Source organism: Ascidiella aspersa, chromosome 2, assembly GCF_963924565.1.
Source record: "Ascidiella aspersa chromosome 2, kaAscAspe10.2, whole genome shotgun sequence".
Classification (NCBI taxonomy): Eukaryota; Metazoa; Chordata; class Ascidiacea; order Phlebobranchia; family Ascidiidae; genus Ascidiella; species Ascidiella aspersa.
The window spans coordinates 20974310-21001719 of record NC_139448.1 but is presented as its reverse complement, the minus strand read 5'-3'; the positions used below and the strand labels follow the sequence as shown (position 1 = coordinate 21001719).

Below are 27410 nucleotides of genomic sequence, written 5' to 3'. Positions count from 1 at the left end.
TCCAGCTCCGGAGCCATCAGGCACTTATTAAATGGCTCCGGCTCCGGAGTAGTAAAACTCATATCCTTTGGCTCCAGCTCCGGCTCCATATCCGGTGCCACCAGTCACTTATTCAATAACAAGTTTTAAAAATTGCTTTTGGCTAACTAACGTTGGAGATGGAACAAAATATAATTTCTTAGCTTTAGCATTGAAAAATGGCTCCAGCTCCACAAAAATAATAAAAAGGGCTCTGGGTCCAGCTCCAGCTCCACAAAAATAATAAAAATGGCTCCGGCTCCAGTTCCACAAAAGTAATAATAAAAATGGCTCTGGCTCCAGAGAAAATGCTTAGCTCCGGGCTCCAGCTCCGGCTCCCCAGCCCTGATTGTATCGCTTCATCAGTTTTCGTGACCGAATCTTTAGCCTGGTCAGGCCGTCACGTCTTTCGAAGCCAGCTATTGCTGATTAAGATTCGGTTACAAGCTTCAAAACTTTTTCATGCTAAATCTTACTACAAACTTGTGGACTTAAATTCTGACCAAACCAATGAACCACCAGCAATTCGACACCTGACCAACCTTGACGTTGAAAAAATCAGAGAAGAAAGGCTCATTATGTGCCACCCATGCCACAATCAAGCTGTGGAGCGCCACAAAAAGCTTGTTACCGAAGCTTCATCAGCAGTAGCTGGCTTCGACAGACGTGACGGCCTGACCAGTCTAAAGATTCGTTCCCCAAAACTGATGAAACGATAAAATACCAAAAATCAATTCCAATCTTAGGTCCTCATGCTGATGCCATTTTCTCCCTGCATAAAACTGGCAGAACGTCTACGCCGGTCATTTTCAAATGGCGGATCGTGATCCGGTTCCGGATCTTTTCAGCGTTTTGTGCGGATCTTCTAATGTAGTCTTAAAAAACAAACTTTCCACAGTGTTTTTATGTGAACCAATTGTCAGTGTTAATGAATTTTGCAAAAAATTAGCATAGAAAGAAACTCCCAAATGCTAATCTTTTTAAGCGTTTGAGGATATCAGTCAGCAACAGAAAATCCAAATTCGATGCTATTGTAAGACATAAAATGTCTGAAACAGGGGTTGGCAACCTACGACCAGCGGACCGAATGCGCCCCGCCAATTGAATTCATTCGACCCTCCGCCTCTTTGACAAACTAGATACGAGTCCATTTCAAATACTTTTTGACTATTTTAACTACGTAAGTGCGAAAAAATTTCCAGCTTCGCGCGAATCATCTCTCTACGAGTCTACGCCCGGCTTGTTTTCGTTTTGATGCGGTCTTTTGAACTAGATCAGCGCTTCGTTACCGTTAATGGAAAACTTATTCAAAAATATTGGACATATGTATTTTTTAACATTTTGTATTTCTGGCAATGCAATAAAAACTTGAAAGAAATGCAGGTATACCTAAAAAAAAATCGCGCTCGCTTCGCTCGCCCTGACTTAGAAAGGTTAACAAACACTAAACGAGATTAAGTATTAAACTTATCGCGTTTACATAAATAAAGCACCATAAAAATTAAAGCGTGTCCAATATGTTTACTATTCCTATTTGGTGGATCATCATGTTGTCAGGTTTGGCTGTGTTGGATCATGGCAGAAATCATTTGAACACCCCTGGTCTACGCCATTTTAATATTATGAAACCCAATTTTATATTTGTTTGCTGTTACCATCCTGTGCTGGTGCTTCATCTAAAACCTCTCAAATGTGTGTTTCATTGGTTAGAGATATTTTATACTCATTATGCTGATTTATTGTGTTGTGATTATGTTATTGTGATGTAAAACGGTGCATAATCCTATGTCTTATTCATATTTGAACCAAAAATGACATTTTATGAAAATAACCATATATCTAATGAAATTAGGACAAATAGTTCCTTTAGGACAGATAGGAAAGTGCACATTCTGCTTCTTTTGGCATCAAAACTAACTCTCTAGCACAACAGGTTAAAGAGTTATGGCATTTTTCTGGTATTTGACCCCTGCATGACCTTTGCGTCAAGGTTGTCACCCGAGTATTCAAAGCAACTTCTAAAAAACATTTTTAAACTTAGTTTTAGGACCAAAGGCAATTATTGAGAGGGGACTTTTTTTGAATTGGTGATTTTTATTTTTTTCACTCCACCCTAATCTAAAACAAGTAACATCAGGAAATCTGAGGTTATTTCTCAACATGGTGCACGAATATGCAACTGAAATCCTGGTTTAAATACATTTAAGGAGATGGCAGGATTGGCTTGTAAAAAAATTAATCTTGTTTCACTGGTATGACATACCTTAGAAGAAAAAAAAATGTTCTGGCCAGTCATTCTTTTACCGGAAAACTGTTCTGGGCCAGTTACTTTCACCACTGTTTACGAGGCACTACTTTTCATAGTATGCATAGTGCCTAAAGTACTGGTGCTAAAAATATCACCACTAGCCAAGATGCTAACTGTGGAAAGGCAGTTTCAAATAACTAGGAAGAAATTAGTCGTGTTTACTTCAATTGAAGTTAAATGTGCACTTATTAATTGTGATAAATGGTCCTATCCTAATGTGCAGTTGTTAGTTTGCCTCTTTATCAGGGTAAAAAAACATGATTTAGTGAGACATTTTTTTTAGTTCGTATTAAATTAAAAATCCTTCATGTGATTGGAAAGGTAGGTACCATCAGCTCAATTACACAGAAAAGCTGCACTATCATTGCTAAATACACAAATTTTGCTAAAATAATTTTTACCACTTGTCTACTTTGCCTTGTAAACTTTAATTATGATTTAATAATAGTTTGTTATGTTGAGGTTAAATGTCGCGTATTGGGGAGTCATATAGGGAAGAAGCCAATCTAAATTAATTTGGGTTAAGGCAGTGCTTCATAACTAGTGGGTCGCGACCCAGAAGCTATTTCAGGTGGGTTGCTAAGCATTTCTAACTGTTACAGTTTTCTATTAGATCGGGAAATTATTGCGTTATCATTACGCAATATCACAAAATACTTAACAATTAGATGTGTTGTGTCGCATCAACTATTTCAGTTTACTTTTCCTAACTTTTTTATCTTTTTCCTAACTTTTTGTTCTATAAATTCTTTAAATTGCAAACAAACTTTTGAATTATTTTTAACAAAATAATCAACTCACATGATCACTAATGCACTGAAATAGATGGATGTCAGGGGTCTTTTGATCAGGTTCTTTAAGCACCAGTCCACATATGTTATCATATACACATGCATTCAACACAGATTGAACATGCTGAACAGTAATCAAGGGAAAATGCTCCAGCTCCTCCTAAAACAATTTAAATTTTGTAAATGCATATAGATAAATGTTTTGAAAATGTTAGTCTGTTTGGCATTATAATCCTAAAAGGCAATTTGATAAAGTGTTTTTCAGGCTACATTTATAACATCAAGTACTGAAATTTAGGCGACTCTTAACATGATTTGGCCAGCTCAGATTATTATTTCAAAAAATGCCCAAACAATTGTTTAATTTAAAATCAGATAAGCACTACAAAACTTTCGTGCAAAATATCAAGCACACATGTGCCCTCTTTTTATTTAGGGAAGTGTTTACAGGAAGCTCATTTTAAGCAAAATATGGGTACAGTTTGTAAAAAATTATATTTCATCATGAGGAGAGTGCCAGCAGTCCAAGTTGCACTTTTTCATATTAGGTTTAAGACAGCATAGTTCTAAAAACAGGTAATTACTCTCTTCAATCTGAACAACTCTGGGTGTTTTGTTAAGTTACTTATTTGAAAAAAAAATGTAAAAATCTGACAGAAGGGTCACATTAGGAAGCCAACAACTGTTATTTTTGTGCTGCGGAGGTTTGATTAGTTTAGCACGTTTTTCTCAGAAAGATGCATCATGTTGCAAATGCTTTCTAAAAACTTTATTTTTCATAAAAACTAGGCCTGCCAATGGTTTGCAACAGTTTATTTTAGTTGTTTGAGACAATCAAATGTTTGTGGAACATTGGGGTTAAATTTCAACATCTTACACAATAAGCAGTACCATCTGCTTAAACAAAAAAGAAAGCTTTTCTGTGAAGATGTAGTAGTTTATTACCCAAAATTATTATGTAAATATTTTAGCAATTTTTTGGGGGTTAAAATTATGAAATGTCATAAAATAGGCTTATTCATGGTAAATATCACTACAAGTAGTTGCTCTGAATAAAAAGCTAACTCAACGAATAGTAATAGGTAGGTTCAAATTATTGATTTAACATGTGCAAATTCATATTTATACTCATCACAAAAAAACTTGCTTGCAGTACTCATCATACTCAAATTATAAATTATTTGCTGTCTACAATAACAATCATCAGGCCTGACATTAACATACTTGAATAACACTTATAAAGCTACAATAATTATGACAAATTTATCTATAAAAACATAGTAACCAAACAACATAATATACCCAAATATGCAGTATTATTTTGAATATAAGATCTAGATGGTCGAAATCAGGGTGGTCCAATGTTGACAGCATCGCGGGCCACTATATTTCTTGCATATGTTTTGCAGGCCACATAAAGTGGTACATGCGTGCCAGCGGCGGATCAATGATTTTTGTTTGGTCAGGGCATAAAATGTTTAAAGATGACGCAATCGTCAAAAAGTAACGTCGAAAAGCATATAAGCTTTATAAACTTGCTGCTCTTGTCAAAGTTGTGCGCAAATTAAATAAAGTAATAATGAGACTGGGCAAAAAGATGCGAGCGCGAAAAAATTGCGTATTTGAGTCAAACCATATCAAATCAACACACCCATATGACATGACCTCTTTCAAATTTATTGAAAGTTAGCATAAATTAAGTACTTGTCATTAAGGTGGAATTTGCCAAATTTCAGCCTAATCGGTTGAGAAATGTAAGAGTAATGTCAAAAAAAAGTTTTTGCATAATTTCCACACGATGGCGCAGTTTTAACATTGTTTTATAAATAACTGAATGGTAAATGGCAAAAACTTCTATAATATATCAAAAGAAAGATGAGAATGTGTAGCATGCTACTGTCTTGGTTGTACATATTGCTTTAAACCAGAAAAAAATAATATAGGTGATTTTGTACTTAAAAGTTTCAGGGGGTAATCGGATGACTCCGGACATAAAATAATATATTTTTTTTTTTGGAAAAATAGTTGAATTACTTCTTTTTAACAAAACATCAAAATTTTTGGTGTTTTGCTCATATATTTATAAAAATATGTTATGTTTCTGTAGTAGGGATGTTCAAAGTAGAATCCCAAGGTATTCTAGAATAATAGGTTTCGAATCTAGAATAACGAATCCAGAATAGCGAATCCTAGTATATTTTTATTAAATTATCTAACCTTGGTTTTGTTGGGGAAGGGATTAATCTTAATCTACCCCACAGGACAGGGCCTACAATCACAGCAATAAATCGCCCAAACAATTTGCTAACATGTGTACATTATAATAAAAAAATCTCCCAGATGCTTAACATTCTTAACAACTGTCATTTGAAGCAGTTCTGTAAACTGTATTATGTCAACTGTCCAGGTTGTTGCCAAAACTTATATTTTTGCCAATAGTGAGTACAATGAAACACTGCACACAGAAGTCTAAAGCAATTCGGTCCTGTTTTTAAAGCATTGTTGGGTTTTAGTGCTTCTTTTTTGACTAACATGATCTGTTATGCAGTCAAATAATGTACTGCAAAGAATACGAAGTTACTATTGACATAACGAATTCTTGACAATTACGCTGTGCATAACGGCATAACTTCGCTGAATATTGGCCTAAAGTTGACCTTAAGTAACCCTATAGCGCATTTTGTAGACGGCCAGCACGTTTTACAACGTAATATTACTTTTGCAACTTAACGCATTTAGGCGAACTCCACACCAGACATTACACGTTAGTCGCTCGCCCAATAATGCTTGATTGACACTTAATTATTAGACGAACGTTATCGCGAGACGCGAAGTAATTGGTCGCCCGAAAAAACGCTGACACTGCACTACTCACTACCAGGTTACATTTAAAGCAAGCAATATAAATGTTTCGCCACAGCGACAGGCCAACTTACCACACGCGTTTGTACAATTAGGCGCAACAATCGGCGGTAAAACATAAAATTATATCGGTTCCAATTACCCGAAATAAACGGCAGAATTGGATTCGAATCCCATCTGGATTCTAATCCAAGGATTCGATATTCTACTTTGAACATCCCTAATCTGTAGTAATAAAAAACTGAAAGTTGCATTACAAAGAAAAAAAAGAGTTATAAAGAATAGGGAAAATGGGAAAAAGGCAAATTACAGTGGACTCTTTGTTAAGTAATGAACAAAGAAAGTATCAATAGGCTGTGCTAACAGGCAGTTCAACAGCAAAATAGTTACTTATAATGGCTTGCAGAGAGCTTAAAATATTGTATTTATTTTTCAGTAATCTGTAAAATGAACTGTGATATTGGATTATTGATAAATGAAGATTGTGATTTTGCAACTTCTAGTAAAGAGCTAATTTCTGACTTAACAGCTGAAGAGCTTGGAATTATAAGAATAAGGTGTGGACTCACGGGCAATCTTACAAACCTGTGTGCGGGCCATAAAAGAAAGTATTTAAAAGAATATGCATATCATAACAAAGCTTGCTGTGACCCATTTAGCAAGCACACAAAAAATATTGAAAAATGTTAGGGAAATTTCTCTGAGTTTTTGTTTGAAACATTCATCTTTAAATCTGGTGCCAGGAAAAAAACTCTGTCATCATTGTCGCATTCATGTTTTACAAAATGCATCAGCCTCTGAAAGTTTTGTTACAGCAGAAAAAGATTCACCAAGTTCTTCAACCAGTAATGTTTCAATAACTGATCCAAGTTTATCATCTGAATCTGACGAAATTTTTCAAGATACAGCAGTAGATGTTGTAAATTTGAGCAAATCTTTGCACAGTAGGCGAGTCTCCTTTAAGCTTAAGAAAGCTGCATAGGAATAAAAAATATGGGTCTGAAAAAGTTAAACAGATGACTGGTACACTTCGAAAAAGATTAAGAATGGATATAAGTGATGATGCTCAGCAAGAAAATGTTGTTAAAGAGCAAAAACAAAGCAAATACTTTCAAGAAATTATGAATCAGCTGGAAGAAAAATTTGAGAAAAGCAAAAGATATGAAAAACTCCAAGTTTTGACTGTGGTACCGCAATCATAGAGCACTAGGCAAACTCAACAGGAATTTGATGCACCAAATTATATGGTGCGCAAAGTCAAAGAGTTGTTCAACAAAAAGGTAATTTTATCGACCCTAAACCTGGTAAGCCACTAATACAATCTACAGTTGATCTTGTAAAGGAATTTTATTTGAGTGATGAAATTAGCAGACAAATGCCTGGGATAAAAGATGTTGTTTCAGTGGTAGTGGATGGAGAAAGAAAATCACTTGGAAAACGACTAATTTTATGCACAATAAACAAGGCACATCTTAAATTTAAAACTGACAATCCTAGTATTAAAGTTGGAATTTCAAAGTTTACAGAATTAAGGCCAAAGCAAGTGGTACTACCCGGATCTAGTGGAACACATAATGTTTGTGTATGCACCATTCATGAAAATGTTAAGCTGATGATCGAAGGCGGACGTTTATGGAAAATACTTGGAAGTGATAAACAAAAAACCTGCATATACAAAGATTTTTTGTGTAAAATTACTTGTAATCCTTCATCAACAAACTGCCACCTCAATAAATGTCAACATTTTAAAACAAATATTGTGAAACTGGAAGAAACTCTTAAGAAATATTTTGAAGATGAAGGAATAGATCAAATAACTTACAAATTGTGGTTGACAGTGGACCGAACAACATTAGAAACAGTAATAAAACAGTAAAAAATCAGATGACTTTGTTACAACATATTTGGAAAAACTAGAAAAGCTTTTACAACATGACTTCATCGCCAAACAACAATCACTTTTAAGTATTGTTAGGCGTGCCCAGAGAACACTAAGCACCTCAAAATCGGCGCCCATGGTTCCTAGATTTGCAAAATTTAAAAAAAAATATGACCTACAATTTTTTTTTGTGAGATGGATCTTTCAAAAAAGAGAATAAATAAATTAAATTAAAGATTTTTTGCACCAATTTCATTGGGTATCTGGATCAGTTTGGCATACCAAAGTAGCCAGCATTCTGCCATACTGCTTATTGTCTTTAAAGCTTGTATGACATACAAATAAAAAATATCAGCAGAGGGCCGACGACTTTCCAGACTAGAAAATTTTACTTAGTTACTACAAGGCACAAGGTAGCACACTGTAGGCTTCAAAGTACTTCTTGCAACTATCGATCCATTGCTATTACATGATATACATATAGTTTTCATAATACGGCTAAACAACTCGATAAGATAATTAAAAATTAATCGAGTATTATATGAAGTTATTTACTCCTTGATTAAAGGGTGAAAGCAATATTAAGCACATAAATAACAAATATTCATGTTTCTTTGAAAAAAGCCCTGAATGGTAAACTTTTAAACCAATTGTTTTGATTCTTAAACTAGGGTCCAGGGACCCCCTTTAAGGTTATGTGGATTTGGTTTTAGGGGGTTTAATGAAAAGCTGAACCCAAATTTTCAGAACCATTCTTACACATTAGTTGACCTGAAAACAGCAAGTTTTGTATGTTTGTTTTGTTGACGTCATCTATGCAAAAAAAATTAATACCTACCCTGGTCTAAGTAAAGCAACATTTTTTAAGGACCTGCATTAAAAATGTTCAAGAGATTCTGCTCTACACACAACATAATATATAAACACATTCCTAAATAACAAGACTGCTTAATTCACAGTGACTAGATTAAAATATAGCTTTCTGTGGTGATATTTTTTATATTGCTTAAAAAAATTGGTGGTTGTTGTTTCTAGAATAAAATGGTCTTCACAAAAACTTGAGATTGTTTAGGACTTGAATAATTTTACAAAAAGGGTTTAGTTTACATGTGTTTTGAGGTCCAATAGCTTGATACACTTGTCATCAACATAAAGAGAGACTTCTTGTGTCCATACTTTTCCTCTTGCATCCAGCAACTTCAACTTTCGGATGCTGTCTTCTATTGTTAGAATAGCACCTTTCCTTTCCATTGTAAAAGTTGCCAAATGCTAAAATTTGTAGGTTCCATTAGAATAACTTTATATATAAATAAACTTTTTTTTTTCTACCACATAATTCCGATTTTCAATCTCCCCTATTAAAACATACTATAAGATTTACATGAATCACGATTTTTTCCTTTTTGTTCAAGTACATTTTTTAGGGAAGCATGGCCTCATGCTCAAAAAAACCCTCCTACACATCTAGAGTTAAGAGTGACAATCTGTGAAAGCTACAAATGTATTCATCCATACTATTTTAGCAACAACAAGGTTAACAAGAAAATTTAGAATCAATGCAAATCGAAATCACAAGCGTGGCATAACAACTAGGGATGTTCAAAGTACAATACCAAGGTGTTCTTAGGGTTGCAAAATTCCCGGGAATTTTTGGAGCCGAAACTTTCCATGGAAATTTTGGGAATTAACAGGAATTTTCGGGAATTTTAGGAAACTTTTAAAACAATCTTAGTTTGATATTGAAATAGGAAAATAATGCCCTTAAACTATTTGGATTAAAAGTACTATGTATAACTAAAATACTCAAGAATATACAAACACATGGTTTAGTTTATTAACTGCAAAAATAAATCAAAACCAATCTGTTTTTTTACAAACAACTGACAGGTCTGGGCCAAAATAACCCCAGCTTACGGTAGCTAAATGTTTAACATTTGTTGTTTTGTGAGTTACAAAGTCGTTGTACTAGTTCAGGGGTAGGCAACCAACGGCCCATTAAAGTAATTCATCCAGCCCGCCACCTATTTGACAAAATAGACACGAGTCCATTTCACATACTTTTTGACTATTTTAACTACGTGAGTGCAAAAACTTTTCCCGCTACACGCGAATGATCTTCATACATCCGGTTGATTACGTTTTGTAATGTATTTTCAAGAGATTAGTGCTTCTTTACTGCCATAGGCCATGTATAATTTGCCAGCAACAAGTCTAAGAATTGCTATTTAAAAACATTGGCCTGCAAGATAAAAAAAAATTGTTTTTGGCCCGCTATGAAAAGAAAATTGGACCGCTGAATTAGATTAACCAATAAAGTTATCGCGTTTCTTCAAAGTAGTTTCTCTACACTTTTTATTAGTAATATGGATGACGACGTGTGGACTCAAATTTTACACCAATCAACTGCTTTTTTCGAGGTTTGCGCCAACACTTTACTGCCTCATTAAATGTAATTAAACACGTTTTTAAGTGCGAAAAAAACGATACCCGCCTGATTTACAGCTGTTCTAACATTTTAATACCACAATTCTTAGTTAACTTATTGTGCGGCCTCAGAGACCTTTCTTCGTTTGGTTTAGGCCCGCTACTAGAAAACGGTTGCCGAGCCTGAACTAGTTGCTTCCGGTTAGCATCTCCTCCTGCTCGTCGAGAAATGCTCAAGATAGGTTTTAGGTTTTTAATATTTTCTCTGGTTGATGAAATATTTAACAAATGTTTTACACATAATAAATGCCAAATTTGAAAATTCCCAATATTCCCGGGTCCTTCAAAATTCCCGGAAATTTTCCACCCCTTTACAAACCTAGGTGTTCTAGAATAATAGGTTTTGAATCTAGAATAACGAATCCAGAATAGCGAATCCTAGTATATTTTCATTAATTTATTTAACCTCGATTTTGTTTGGGGAATGGATTAATCTTTTTCTACCCTACAGGGCCCACATTCACAGCAATAAATCGCCCAAACAATTTGCTAACATGTGTACATTATAATAAAAAATGTTTTACATGCTTAACAACTATCATTTGAAGCAGTTGTGTAAACTGTAATACATGTCCACTGTCCAGGTTGTTGCCAAAACTTATATTTTTGCCAATAGTGAGTATAATGCAACACTGAACACAGAACTCTTTGTCAATTCGATACAGTTTTTAAAAGCATCGTTGGGTCTTAGTGCTTCTTTTTTGACTAATTGATCTGTTATGTAGTCAAATAATGTACTGCAAAGAATACAAAGTTACTATTGACATAACGAATACTTCACAATTTACGCTGTGCATAACTGCATAACCTCGCTGAATATCGGCCTAAAGTTGACCTTAAGTAACCCTATAGCGCATTTTCTCGATGGCCAAACATGTTACTTTTGCAACTTAACGCATTTAGGGAAATTGCGAACTCCGCTCCTGACATTACACGTTCGTCGCTCGCCCAATAACGCTTGATTAACACCTAATTATTAGACGAACGTTATCGCCAGACGGGAAGTAATTGGTGGCCTGAAAAAACGCTGACACTGAACTACCAGGTTACATTTAAAGCAAGCACTATAAATTGGTCGCCGCAGCGACATGCCAACTTACCGCATGCGTTTGTACAATTAGGCGCAACAATCGGCGATAAAACATTAAATTATATCGGTTCCAATTACCCTAAATAAACGACAGAATTGGATTCGAATCCAGATGGGATATCCAAGGATTTGATATTTTACTTTGAGCATCCCTAATGAGCTTGATTTGGGGCTTGACAAAACGCACAGTTAGCCGGAGTCAGACCCTAGACTCGGATTCAGGTTTATTTTTGTTGGCCGAAGTCGGACTCGGGAGTTGGGACTCTTGGATTCGAATCCAGATGGGATATCCAAGGATTCAATATTTTACTTTGAGCATCCCTAATGAGCTTGATTTGGGGCTTGACAAAACTCACAGTTAGCCGGAGTCAGACCCTAGACTCGGATTCAGGTTTATTTTTGTTGGCCGAAGTCGGAGTTGGGACTCAGGTTATTTTTAACAGACTCCGCAGCCCTGGTTTTAAGTCGTTAAACCGTTCTGGCAGTTGAATGCTGGTATCTGCGCTGTATTCATTTTCCAGATTAGAAGACTGAATTATTAAGTTTTTTTTTTAAAGTTTTTTAATTAGTGAGGATATAGTGTAAGCTGCTTAAGTACTTTCTATGTTGATACTAAACGTACTATGCAGTTTCTACCAGGTTGAATTTTTATTTACAAATCCTTATATATGGAACTGAATACACTGAAGCTGTAATACAAGTCAAGCAAATACTACTTTCCAAGTGAAAACAGGAAAAAAAGTTTATTAGTTGCTTGCTTACCAAATAATTTAAATTAGGCGTGTTAAACTACTATCTTACTTTTGCATTACTTTTTTGTTGTCGGAAGCTTTGTCAGTTTTAATTCAGTTGAAATATACATAACACTGGTCGACATGATTTTTATTTTCTGGCTAAAATGGTGACTTCTAAGATAATTTGCTTACGCTGATTACGAATATGAAGTCGCTTTTTTTCTATCACGTCAAGATTTTTTATAATTTGTGATTTAAAATTTTGCATTTCACTACTAATAGCAGCCTGTTCTATGAAGTATTTCTTGCTGTTGGGTCATAGTTGTTATTGTCATAGCCAGCAGAATATAACACATTTTGTCAAAAATGTCTATTATGCCTATTTCGGTGTAAAATTAGGGGACCAAGACAAGCCATGGGCCCCGCACAAAGTGTGTCGTACTTTTGTGTCATCATTAAGGCAGTGGAGCATTGGAAAACAAAAATCTTTAGCATTTGGTGTGCCAATGGTTTAGAGAGAACCGAATGGACATGGAAAAGAATGTTACTTTTGCTCATGTGTTGTTTTTGGATTCAATGTAAAAAATAAGCATAAAATTCAATACCCTAATTTGCCTTGCGCAATGCGACCGATTCCTCATGGGTCAGATGTCCCAATACCATTGCCTCCAAAAGTTTTAGGCCTACAAACAGCTGAAGAATATTCTCTCAGCGAAGAGACTTTGTCTGAAGAATGTTCCGAGTATGAGTGTGATGATGATCAGCAGCCAAAGTTCAATCAAGCGGAACTAAATGCTTTGTCAGAGATTAAAATTTGCCAAAAAAGTTTGCTCTTATTGTGGGTTCCAGATTAAAAGCCAAACGTATGCTTACCACAGATGCCAATTTTGCTTGGTATAAGCATCGTGAGAGTGAATACACACGCTTCTTTGCCTCCGAACCCTCTTTAGTCTATTGTGTGTATGTTCAAGGTCTTACAGAGAAATTGGGAACAGTGTATATTCCCAGTGACTGGCGCCTCTTTATTGATGCATCAAAGTCAAGCTTAAAAGCTGTATTGTTGCACAATACAAATCAATTTGCTTCTATCCCTGTAGCTCATTCAACTAGCATGAAGGAGTCTTACAAAAATATGAAACTTTTGCTTTCAAAGTTGCAATATAGCACTTATACACGGAAAGTATACGTTGATTTTAAGTCCTAATGTTATACTTCCACCATTACATACTAAACTGGGTTTCATGAAACAGTTTGTAAAAGCTCTCAACAAAGAAGGTGCATGTTTTAAATACATTTGGGAAAGTTTTCCTCACTTAAGTGTCAAGAAAGTTGAACAAGGTGTATTTGTTGGACCTGAAATCAGAACTCTCACCAAAAACCCCCAATTTCTTACTAGCATGAAGGATGTGGAAAAAAAAGCATGGCTCTCTTTCACAGAAGTTGTATCTAAATTTCTTGGAAATACTAAAGACCTGAATTGCCAAAATATTGTAGAAAACATGTTGGTTTCTTATCAAGCACTTGGGTGTAATGAGTTTAAAGGTTCATTTTCTACACGCACATTTGGACAATTTTCCTAAAAACTTGGGTGACATGAGTGAGAAGCAAGGTGAACGTTTTCATCAGGATATCAAAACCATGGAAACGCGGTATCAAGGGCGATGGGATGTAACGATGATGGCGGACTACTGTTGGTGCCTGAAACGTGACTGCGAAGCTAAAAGAAGAAAACTCAAGCCAAAGACCAATAAGAAATAATAAAGAAAAGTTGTTTGAATGAAAAGTTTATTGAGTAAATAAATATGATCATGTGCTATTGGGGTCTAAGGTTTAACCTAACACAATCCCAAACTGAAGTGAGTAAGTTAAGCACCTCGTAGGCTTTACGTACGGAGCTCTTGACCTGTAATAGGGGGCACAAACGCCCTTAATACAACCGTTTTTGAGTAAAATTTTCAATTTTTGCACAAAAGTGTGACGTGATGGGTAAATTCTGACTGCAAATTCGGAATCAGCATAGTTAAATTAGGTAAACTCAATCAATTATTTGAAAAAAATTAAAAAAAAGTTGAAAAATGTCGCCTAGTGTAATCTATTTAAATGTGAAAAAAATGATTAGATTACACTTGGTCAGTTGCGCTATAGAGTCTTTTACCTTTGGGGAGTGCAGTTAATTAGATCAATCTGCACTAAAACAAGTTGAGTTATTGATTGATTGATGCAAAAAGAATTCAGTATAGAAGATGTGTAACAATCTGAATTGTGATGTCACATAAAGGTAAAATAGAAATTGATACATAATTAACGGCTGAGCAGGCATGTGTTATGTGAGTTGTGAGTGGAATTATGTAAAAACTATGGGACAGGTTTGAGCGGCAGTATAAGCCTTGTTTAACCGAATAGAATTGTGTAAGTGATTCTTAAACTGTTATTGAGCAAATGGAGAGAGAATACATTCAGAGGATTAAAAAGCCAGACACAAACAAATTCTGTATTTTGTTAATAACAAACATCAAAAAAGATTAAATCATAAACTACAGACAGGAGGCCCAGGGTCCAAGGTTAACAAACTAGGTGCCACCTTGGAACTGCATGTTCTGACGATCAGCCAGTCAGCTGCTGTCACTAGGGATGTTCAAAGTAGAATCCCAAGGTATTCTAGAATAATAGGTTTCGAATCTAGAATAACGAATCCAGAATAGCGAATCCTAGCATATTTTTATTAAATTATTTAACCTCGATTTTGTTTGGGGAAGGGGTTGATCTTAATCTACCCTACAGGGCCCACAATCACAGCAATAAATCGCCCAAACAATTTTCTAACATGTGTACATTATAATAAAAAAACTCTCTCATATGTTTAACATTCTTAACAACTGTCATCTGAAGCCGTTCTGTAAACTGTAATATGTCAACTGTCCAGGTTGTGTCCAAAACTTATATATTTGCCAATAGTGAGAAAATGCAACACTGCACACAGAAGTCTTAAGTAATTCGGTCCTGATTTTGAAAGCATTGTTAAGTCTTATTGCTTCTTTTTGACTAACATGATCTGTTATGCAGACAAATGATGTACTGCAAAGAATACGAATTACAACATCTGCCTAAATTTGAATGGTGAAAAACGAAAGACTCTTATTGTGGGTTCCAGATTAAAAGCCAAACGTATGCTTACCACAGATGCCAATTTTGCTTGGTATAAGCATCGTGAGAGTGAATACACACGCTTCTTTGCCTCCGAACCCTCTTTAGTCTATTGTGTGTATGTTCAAGGTCTTACAGAGAAATTGGGAACAGTGTATATTCCCAGTGACTGGCGCCTCTTTATTGATGCATCAAAGTCAAGCTTAAAAGCTGTATTGTTGCACAATACAAATCAATTTGCTTCTATCCCTGTAGCTCATTCAACTAGCATGAAGGAGTCTTACAAAAATATGAAACTTTTGCTTTCAAAGTTGCAATATAGCACTTATACACGGAAAGTATACGTTGATTTTAAGTCCTAATGTTATACTTCCACCATTACATACTAAACTGGGTTTCATGAAACAGTTTGTAAAAGCTCTCAACAAAGAAGGTGCATGTTTTAAATACATTTGGGAAAGTTTTCCTCACTTAAGTGTCAAGAAAGTTGAACAAGGTGTATTTGTTGGACCTGAAATCAGAACTCTCACCAAAAACCCCCAATTTCTTACTAGCATGAAGGATGTGGAAAAAAAAGCATGGCTCTCTTTCACAGAAGTTGTATCTAAATTTCTTGGAAATACTAAAGACCTGGATTGCCAAAATATTGTAGAAAACATGTTGGTTTCTTATCAAGCACTTGGGTGTAATGAGTTTAAAGGTTCATTTTCTACACGCACATTTGGACAATTTTCCTAAAAACTTGGGTGACATGAGTGAGAAGCAAGGTGAACGTTTTTATCAGGATATCAAAACCATGGAAACGCGGTATCAAGGACGATGGGATGTAACGATGATGGCGGACTACTGTTGGTGCCTGAAACGTGACTGCGAAGCTAAAAGAAGAAAACTCAAGCCAAAGACCAATAAGAAATAATAAAGAAAAGTTGTTTGAATGAAAAGTTTATTGAGTAAATAAATATGATCATGTGCTATTGGGGTCTAAGGTTTAAGCTAACACAATCCCAAACTGAAGTGAGTAAGTTAAGCACCTCGTAGGCTTTACGTACGGAGCTCTTGACCTGTAATAGGGGGCACAAACGCCCTTAATACAACCGTTTTTGAGTAAAATTTTCAATTTTTGCACAAAAGTGTGACGTGATGGGTAAATTCTGACTGCAAATTCGGAATCAGCATAGTTAAATTAGGTAAACTCAATCAATTATTTGAAAAAAATTAAAAAAAAGTTGAAAAATGTCGCCTAGTGTAATCTATTTAAATGTGAAAAAAATGATTAGATTACACTTGGTCAGTTGCGCTATAGAGTCTTTTACCTTTGGGGAGTGCAGTTAATTAGATCAATCTGCACTAAAACAAGTTGAGTTATTGATTGATTGATGCAAAAAGAATTCAGTATAGAAGATGTGTAACAATCTGAATTGTGATGTCACATAAAGGTAAAATAGAAATTGATACATAATTAACGGCTGAGCAGGCATGTGTTATGTGAGTTGTGAGTGGAATTATGTAAAAACTATGGGACAGGTTTGAGCGGCAGTATAAGCCTTGTTTAACCGAATAGAATTGTGTAAGTGATTCTTAAACTGTTATTGAGCAAATGGAGAGAGAATACATTCAGAGGATTAAAAAGCCAGACACAAACAAATTCTGTATTTTGTTAATAACAAACATCAAAAAAGATTAAATCATAAACTACAGACAGGAGGCCCAGGGTCCAAGGTTAACAAACTAGGTGCCACCTTGGAACTTCATGTTCTGACGATCAGCCAGTCAGCTGCTGTCACTAGGGATGTTCAAAGTAGAATCCCAAGGTATTCTAGAATAATAGGTTTCGAATCTAGAATAACGAATCCAGAATAGCGAATCCTAGCATATTTTTATTAAATTATTTAACCTCGATTTTGTTTGGGGAAGGGGTTGATCTTAATCTACCCTACAGGGCCCACAATCACAGCAATAAATCGCCCAAACAATTTTCTAACATGTGTACATTATAATAAAAAAACTCTCTCATATGTTTAACATTCTTAACAACTGTCATCTGAAGCCGTTCTGTAAACTGTAATATGTCAACTGTCCAGGTTGTGTCCAAAACTTATATATTTGCCAATAGTGAGAAAATGCAACACTGCACACAGAAGTCTTAAGTAATTCGGTCCTGATTTTGAAAGCATTGTTAAGTCTTATTGCTTCTTTTTGACTAACATGATCTGTTATGCAGACAAATGATGTACTGCAAAGAATACAAAGTTATTATTGACATAACAAATTCTTGACTATTACGTTGTGCATAACTGCATAACTTCCCTAAATATTGGCCTAAAGTTGACCTTAAATAACCCCATAGCGCATTTTGTGGACGGCCAGCACGTTTTGCAACGCTATGTTACCTTTGCAACTAACGCATTTAGGGAAATTGCGAACTCCACACCAGACATTACACGTTAGCCGCTCGCCCAATAACGCTTGATTGACACTTAATTATTAGACGAACGTTATCGCGAGACGCGGTAATTGGTCGCCCGAAAAAACGCTGACACTGCACTACGAGGTTACATTTAAAGCAAGCACTATAAATTGGTCGCCGCGGCGACAGGCCAACTTACCACACGCGTTTGTGCAATTAGGAGCAACAATCGACGGTAAAACATTAAATTATATCGGTTCCAATTACCCGAAATAAATGGCAGAATTGGATTCGAATCCCATCTGGATTCGAATCCAAGGATTCGATATTCTACTTTGAGCATCCCTAGCTGTCACATTGAAAAACCCAATAAGCAAACCCAATAAACGATCTTTTTATAATTGGACTGTATTTCTGTTCTATATTTTTGCATGAGATTGTTAGACAACAACAAATATGTTTAAGAATAATTGTTCTGTGATGTCACTCATATGAAGTTACCTCTAAAAAAATTGTACTGGCGGCTGTGAGATAAATAAAGACTGTCAATGTGGCCGTCAACAGGTAAAAGGTTGGGTACCCTTGCTCTATACCAGGGGCGGGCCACATACTACCTGCGGGATTTTGAGTGGCCCGCAGACAGTTTCCGGTCTTACATAATAATGTGGCCCGCGGCCACGTTCTGCCACAATCCCCCACTACTTGCTTACTATGTCAATTTATAGTGATTGTTAGTTATTGTTATATTTAGAATATACAAGCAATATTTTCCTATGGATTTGCCAAGAAACGTAAGTTTGACAAGGAGTGTCGCGAATTTAAGGATTGGATGCCGAGTACTTTTCACTCAAGTCGGCAAGAATCAGAATTTTCCTTCGAATTACAACATCTGCCTAAATTTGAATGGTGAAAAACGAAAGATTCTGGTTGCACGTCAATGATACAGAATGTTTGGATGTATAATACTGATGATGCTTTTAGTAGCGAAATATGTTTATCTTATAACATCCAAACAAACTGATTTTCAGTTTACTAAGTTTTGTACTTGAAGAAAGCAGTATGTTTGACGTGCAATGAAAGTGTTGCCGTGTTTAAAATGTACAACATTAGCCGCCATTATGCGACAAAACATGCAGGCTATGGCAGTACTTATTCCGGCCCGCCAAGTACTTAATTTTCCCATATCTGGCCCGCCGAATTCACATAAATCATTTACAAAATGAAAAAACTATGGTCAGCTATTTGAAATTGTCATTCAGTTTAAAACTTAAGTTATATTTAAAAACGTTATAACTGTATTATATCTTCATTAGAGCAATATATGGTAACATGAGCTTGTATAATTAACCACTCAGGCCCAGTTTATTGCATTAGGTTTAGCTCAACTTCGTTTTTGCATTATATATTTGTTTATCTCTGATTTAGACAAATGAATTGAACAATATTTTGCTTTTATTTTTCACTTGTGATTTTCACATATGCTATTTCATATTTCGACAACTAGGTTTTAGTTAATGTTCTGCAATTATGTTTATTTTGTAATTTACAGTTTACACAATGTTTTTGTAAAATAACCAGCATCTTTTTTTTTGAGAATTTTTAAAGTTGTTTGTCTTTTCAAAATAACAGAAATATCAACTAAGCATTTTCATGAGTTTTGCAGAAACTTAAAAAAAACATTTGTATTCATGACCAGTAGTCAGTAAAACATTAAAACCGTGTGGCAACGACAAGACACTGTTGCAGTACTACAAACAACAATATTGTTTAAATGAATGTATTTCGTAGGTGAAAATTTTGTCAAAAAATATATTTTTAGGTCAAAATTACATTTTGTAGATTAAAAAAATATTCGCCCTAATAATAACACATGATAACTCATTTATACCTTGTTTATAGGTTTAAAATCAAAACAGAAAAATCTGGAAATTCTACAAATGAAGGGGAACACACAATAAGACCTAAAAAGCAACAATGCCTAAAGCAAAAAAATCTATAAAACCATAGTGTAAGTCCTAAATTTATCGGAATAGGCCTAAATTCATCGGAATAAGGCCTAAATTTATCGGAAGAAGGCCTAAATAACGCCCGAACCTGTGGGTAGAGGGTATGAGACAATCGGGGGCCAGCGGTCTGGCATCGGACATTATGGTGACTACGTTTGGACGCCCTAGTCTGACCGGCGCTGTGGTGTAAGCCAGGCTAAAAATCAACTAGCTGGTGGTGAGGTTTAAACTGATAACCTACGGTCATACAGGGACAGTCGCTCTACCAACTAAGCTAGACAGGCTCGGAAGGGACCACGTCAAGAAACAACCATAGCACCATTATCGGCACCCATTATATGCCTTTAAAACGTCTCATCAAAATCGGTTAGCCTGATCAGGACTATAATTGCAAGCAAGGCCAGGCTAGAAAAACAACTAGCTTGCAGTGAAATTTGAACTCTGAAACGTACATACTGCATACATACATCAATTAAAATTATTAAAGCCACATGGGCAAAAAAGTGTGCAGTTGAGTTTTTTATTGAACTACATGCGGCAAAAAAGTGGCCAAATCAGTTATATTAGAGCTACTTTAGGACAGAAAATTGCCCTAATTTGTTTTAATAGAGCTGCACACGTTTTTAGTGCGGCGCACTAAAATGGCTGACCATTGGACTACTATTGCTTAAATACGACATACCTAACAAAGTATTTTGTTAAGGATAAATTCCCAATTTTTACAAAGTCAGCAATGTAATTTGGGATCTATGTGGAACCTCTAAATACGGTCAAATTTTACAGAATTCATACCACTATTTTTTCAACAGATTTGTGAATTAAAGCATAAACTTTGACTTGCAACAGTAAGCCCGTTTATATGCACCTTTCGCGGGCAGATTAGATTAAGGTTCAATCCGGATTGAAAAGTAATCCGTTCCAGCGTCGTAATTACATGGCGGCCAGCTTGAGTGTACAAACTGCACTAATATGCATTATTATGTAATATTCCAGTAAACCTCTGACACACAACCGATTTTTCGGCTTAGGCTACTCCTTGCGCTAGCAATTTATTGCTGCTTGTTCGTTTTGATAAACCTTAAATTGAAAAAAAAACAAGAATTACTTGAGTTTGGTTTGCCGAAGTATGTTTTTGACTGTATAGTGCTTCAGTTTACCTGGCACACAGAATATCAGTGCAGGAAAGTTACAAAAGAAGGTGATGAGATGTACCAAACATGACTGATGAAAACTGTATTTGGCGCTGGCCTAAAATCCTACCACAGCGTTTAACAATTAAAAAGCAATGTTCAATATTTGGGTGAGGGTGGGCCAAGTATTACTATTTAAACCTACCCAAACCAGCATTCTAACCCAAATAATGTTCCACTTTGAAGATTCTAGACCAGCCCCTCTGTCACAAATTAGTATCTAACGTCTATGTAATATTATTTCCTTATGCGCTAAACTTGTTGTTTTGTTTACGACTAGCCGTTTGTGTTACGTCATAATGCCCCAAAAGTGGCATGATGTTTACTGCGTTAAAGCAGGTCATTCTACATTTAACGATTTCGGCCGTCCGCGAAACGAACAGATTAAGCGGCGAACGGATTGAAAACCACTCCTTTTGACCGATTAAGAAAGGAGAGAACTTAAATGTGCATATAACGGGCTTACTATTTTAACATATTACACAGGCATAATTTTAGGGAGCATGTTGTACCTTACCATTATTAGGTATTCATTTTCTAAGTAGTTATTTACATACCTAATAAGATAAAACATGTTTAAGTTTTGTTTACCTCAACTTTATACTCTGATATTTCTCCAATAGTTGCAGCAGTTTTTGCATAATTTTTTCTTTGTTCATAAATTGCTTTAGCTGATGGTTGAGCCCCACCCGCACCTACACTCTTATTTACAAACTCTGCTGCAGCCTCTGATCCAGCCATAGGAGGCTTCATTGTTTTCCAAACTGAAGTAAGGCAGCTTGTTATTTTTAGATTTTATTTAATAACCAATCCCTGTCGAGAGAAAATATATGTCTTAAACTATAACATTATGTGAATTAAATTTTAAATTTAATGTGCATAAATAGCATTGTTTGGTGGTGAGCATTAAAAACAGTGGCACTTTATCCTTGGATAGATATGCTGTTTGCATTAACAGAACAGCCTACCGAGTCTCTCTACGTTATTATCGTCAGTAAAAACTGTTTAAGTGCATATTAGTCAGCTTTAAGGATGAGATGGTAAAACAGAGTAACACAAGCTGTATTCACAAAACAAAGCCAAATAATAAAACCGAACTGAAGTTTAGTAAAACAGACCTGATCAGACAGCTGAATTTATTGACATGCATTAAAGGTTGCAGATAAGGTGATGAAGTTTACTGAAAAGAGAGTTTTAACCTTATATTTTGTAACCTTATTGGATGGTAATACTAACTTGAATTGCTAAACAAAAGCCAGGCTAGCACATTTTGCTTAGCTGTTTTTCAAAGAATATAATATTGCACAAAACACGAAAAAAATTGCGTCTACATAGTTAAATTTGGCAAAAAAAATAGTTTGACAGGCACTCTCGGGGCCACATTTTGCATGTGGGCCCGAACCACGCTAAGATCATATAAAAATTCCAAATTTTAAAAATCAGCACAAAGTTGCCATTTAAGGTTAAATGTTACTATATTACAACAGGGGTTGTCAACCCCTGGCATGCGTGCCACTTGTGGCACGCAAGATGATTTTGCATGGCACATCATATCACCTTAAGAAAGTGAAAGCATTACATCACTACCACATCATCAACATTACTATTACATCACTAATACTAGCGCTAACTAAATGGTTCTTAACTGTAAACTAAATGGTTCTTAACTCTTAACTGTGTTGTACTTAATAATATTTTTCGTGGGCGTTATACTTGTTGTTTACCAATAACCGATCGTATTATGTCACAATGCCCCAAATTTGGCGGAACGTTTACTACGTTAGTAGGGCATTCTACAATGGGTTCTCAACCGCCGGTCCACCAAATTTAGTACAAATTCATATCTCAATTGCAAAAAGCAAGATGTCTTATATATAGTTCCGTAATTTGCAGCATTGTGACGTAACATAGAGTTGTTATCGTACGTCACAATGCTACAAGTGTTGTGCCCAACTGTTTAAAAGTAAGCTACAACTTGTTTAAGTCTTAAACTTTAAGACCAGTTGTATGTGAAAAACTTCAATAGAACCATGTATAACACATGTGATATCAATAAGACAGCAGCAAATTTCTCATTACATTGAAGTTTTCGTTATTTGCTTTTAAGTTGTATAATTTTGTGACAATTACATTTTGGGTTGATTTTAATTTTTGAAGGTCCATCGGTCCGCAAAAATTGTTTTAATATTTTACCAGTCGGTAAGCAAAAAAGGTTGAGAATCACTGTTCTACATTAAAAGTAAGGATGTGTGTTTTTGTGCGACTGAGAAACCAACAAAAAGCAAAACTGATAGTTAACACTTCTAGGTATCGGCTTAAAAAGCATCGAAGTATATTTAAAAAAAGATACGTAAATTAGATGTCAGATCACAGCAGGGCTGCTGAGTCGAACTCGGGACTAGAGTAAGACCAGATAAAACCACCAGAGTCCGATGTGTGCGGCATGTGCAGTATCAAAATGTGCAGTATGAAACTGATTTAGGCAACAAACTGTAAATTGCTAAGGTGGAATAGCATATGCTCGTGGCATATTTTCCATGACCCTATGAGTGGATTGCGGAATATCCACCTTATTTTAGTTACGTAAATTGGTGAAATAGAGAGGCGACTCGGGACGCGATGAAATCTCATATTCGGCCAGAGTCGGACACGGATTGTTTTTAACCAACTCCGCAGCCCTGATTGCCAGTGCGAAACCAAACATGTTGGGCATGCGAGTTGTTAACATTTTGACATTATTCATAATCTGGCACACTGCGTACGAAAGGTTGACGACCCCTGTATTACAATGTCGTTTGTTACTATTTTTGTGTGAACTCTTTATGAAATTTTGACGTGAGTCTAAAAAAAAGTTAACCTAATGAGACCCCACAGCCTGTGTGAAAGGGAATTGTTAAATTATGTCACTTGTCTGTGTGTCTCTAAAGATCTAATTCTTGGTTTCCGTAAATTCTCATTAATTTTTTCATTTGGTTAAAACAGTGTAAAAATAAAAAAATAATGTATAATCTAAAAAACAGTTGTGTCTGAAATAGGTCACTAAAGGAAAGGCACGAACACACTGTGACCATTTAATCACTAATCACATGTTATCAGCGTTGTACAACCTTTCTTGATATTTTATGTCGCGAATTCAAGCAAATACGTAATCCCGGTAGGTACCATACTGCATCCAACGAAAGAAAATCCTGTTTGAAAATGAATAAACATAACAATAAAATTTTATTTTTACCAAGGCAATGTACTGCACTTGATTTTTACAGTCACGCAGGTTATTGCCCTATAAATGTTTGGAAACCTTTTACATATATATACGACAATACGTTTGCAAGAAGTGTCAAGCGCGCCCTTTGGATTTAACATGCAAACTACAATACTTTGTGATGACTAAATAATCGACTATATCACACGTCACTTCGGTAAGCATGTCACACATCTTTTAAGTAACGAAACTCCGTAACATTTGTCAATTGAGAATAACTCTTAGAGGTAAAACTTTAGAGGTTGTAGCAGCAATTGTTTAGACCTGCTTGGTAGCGTGATATTTAAGCAAATACATAATCCCGGTGCTAAACTGTGTCAAACATGAGAAAAATCCCCATTGAAACTAAAAAATGCTTAGTGTTAAACTGCTGCAAAAATGCAATATTTTGCAAACTCTGCATAGTATTGTGAGAACAACTCTCAGACGTAAAACTTAGGTTATAGCAGCAATTGTTTAGACCTGCTTGATAGCCCGATATACGTAATCCCGGTGCTAACCTGCTTCAAACTAGAGAAAAAATCCTCATTGAAAAAACAAATGCTTACTGTTATACCTCTGCAATAAACGCAATATTTTGCAAACTCTGCCAACTATTGCGTGGTTAAACATGGTTTGTTGTACGATGTCCGTGTAGGTTTCCTGGTGTTTATTCAAAGTATGTTTAAAACAGTGAAAATTGCTAAACCTTTGCACTAAACGCCAAATTAAGCTGCGCCCAATGTCAGACAAACCCGTCACCCATTGAAAATATCAATTGCTTATTGTTCGCGAGATTTTTTGCTCTCTGCTTAAATTTAGGCTTTGGCATCAATCACTGTCACATTATTGTTGGAAAGGTTTGTTTTACGATATCCGTGTAGGTTTCCTGATGTTTATTCAAAGTAAGTTTAAAAAAAGTGAAAATTGTTAAACTTTTTCACTAAATACCGAGCTGTGTCTAACGTCAGACACACCCGTAACCCGTTGAAAAAGATAAATTGCTTAAAGTTCAAACTGCGACAACAAACGCGATATTTTGCAAAATCTGCCTAATTTTGGTTAAAGTGGAGTCTTTACTTGGAATGTTGCACACAATCGTTAACGTGAATTATACCATGTGATGTGCTTTTTACGTAATCCCCGTACCATAGTTCTTGGAACGTAAGTAAATTCTCGCTTAAAACTGAAAATTGGTTACTATTAAAACCGCTGGAAGGACTAAATACCCAAAGGCTAAGCACGTCAAACATCTTTAAAGTTAAAAACATTAAAATTTAATTTTGATTAGGGCAATATACCTAATTTGATTTTTTATGTCAACGCAGGTAATTGCCCTTAAAAAAAGGTTTTGCGTTACGTTAACGGTTACGTTAAGAGGTTTATGATATGTTGAGCGCGAGCCCGTGGAGAATCGAACACACAACGGGGAGTCGCAGGTCCTTTTGTTAGTCAACGACGACGTTGCTCTACCAGCGACTGACCGGGCCAACATGATATGAAATATGATAAAAACCAAGGTTGTTGCCCCAACTAAAATTTTTGCACATATATTAAGTAAAATGCAACACAAAAAACTCTGTTTTATAAGACATTGTTGTGTTTTACGATTACTTTACTACAAACATGATCCATCAACAAGCCTGTCATGTAATATGCTGCAACAAATACAAAGCCGACTAGTACCAGTAATGCGCTACTATTACTTAACAATCACTCTGTGCGTAACCTCACTGAATACAGGCCGAAAGTTGACATTGAGCAGCCCAGTAGAGTATTTTGTTTAAGGTCAGTACATTTTTAATGGATCTTCACTTTTACAATGTGACGCCTTTAAAGAAATTGCATAATCTCTCCACTTGCCCAATAACATTTGATTGACAATATATACAGAATTTAAAGCTGGTGAGACATAAAAATAAATTATTTCAGTAGGCCAGATGGCTAATATACAGAAACTGAGTAAATGAAATGTTTTAATGGGGCGCAAATATTCCAGTTTGTTTGGAAAGATTTGTTTTTATTCGCTTTTGGTTTTCAAGTGAGGCAAAAAAGTATGTATCTTAAATATTTTATTCTAATATTTATTTAGACTTTTAGAATAGTATTAGCCAAGTGTATTCAAAATTTCAAAGCGAAAGTATAATCCTGAATATATAAATTAAGGCTTTATTTGAATTGAACACCGTTCACATATCCGTTACCAGTTAATCCAGTGGTTCGTAAAGTAAGCCACTTGGCTCACTTAGGGAGGAATTTTAAAATTTTGGGAAGAAATTTGTTCCAGGAAGGAATTGGGGGGAAAAATAGATAAAAAAAAGTTATTTAATCGGTTAAATGCAATAAATAGCTTATTTAACTATAATGATTGGTCTTGTGAAAAGTCTATTAGGCCAATAATCTAAGCCCATTGTTTGTTCACAGTTACATATTAGTCTATTGTTTCTTCACAGTTACAGCCAATAAAGAAATATAAACCAAAGTAGGCATTGTATTTTACATAGGTATTAAATCTATACCTACGTTATATGTTCAAACAAACTGAACTTTCAGACAATTAGCACATCCAAATTACATCAAAAAATTACGCAACTGTTAGTTTTTCCCAGTGCATGGGAATGTGAGTGGGGTTTCTCTTCCTTGATGTGCATCAAAACCAAGAGTCAAAATCGCCTTGAAACTCCCGGATACGATTTCCGATGCACTTTGAGCTGAGTTGGACCCCACCTAGATCAGCTTGTGGAGAAGAAACAATTGTAACCATGACATTAAAATTTGTCAAATGTTAGTGTGTGTTATTAATAAAAATCACTGGACGATTTTTTTGTCATCAACTTAACTTCTTCGAGAGGAGTGGGCCGCATTTGTTTCAAAATTTCAGGGCTGACTAACTAGCTATTCCGCCTCTGTTAATAATACTAAATAGATTTTGAGTTAAGTTCAGCTTTTCGATAATTCGTTGGTATACAACAAGATCATACAACCTCGAGGTGGTACACCTTAAAAAAGGTTGAGAACCAATGCGTTAGAAGAAATGAATAAAACAAAATTTAAATCAGAAGTGACAAGGAAGCACCCTGTTTGCTACATTATGTAAAAGCAGGCGTATTTAACATTTTTGAAACCTTACCTGACAATAGTCACAGTAAAGATCCACAAGCTTTAACAAGTAAGTAATATAAGCGCTGCTCGAAAGAGACAGACAGAACAACGTAGCTCATACTGCTCCCTCTTAAGGGAGTCGTGGCGAGTGGGT

At 35.5% G+C, this 27410-nt stretch overlaps 1 protein-coding gene and 2 pseudogenes across 1 annotated transcript in view; 2 read left to right on the top strand and 1 right to left on the bottom strand.

The window, feature by feature from the left end:
• Positions 1–21721, bottom strand: part of LOC146164294 (epidermal growth factor receptor kinase substrate 8-like) — a 48605-nt gene extending 26884 nt beyond the window's left edge. The window contains exons 1-3 of the mRNA XM_083381063.1: positions 21505–21721; positions 8966–9127; positions 3128–3277 (exon numbers count right to left, since the gene is read on the bottom strand). Of these exons, the coding sequence (XP_083237189.1) occupies positions 3128–3277; positions 8966–9127; positions 21505–21666 (474 nt within the window). The 5' untranslated portion in view covers positions 21667–21721. The remainder of the gene's footprint in view (positions 1–3127; positions 3278–8965; positions 9128–21504) is intronic.
• On the top strand, positions 13408–13924 carry LOC146164296 (uncharacterized; annotated as a pseudogene).
• Positions 15710–16226, top strand: LOC146164295 (uncharacterized; annotated as a pseudogene).
• Positions 21722–27410: the final 5689 nt, after the last annotated feature.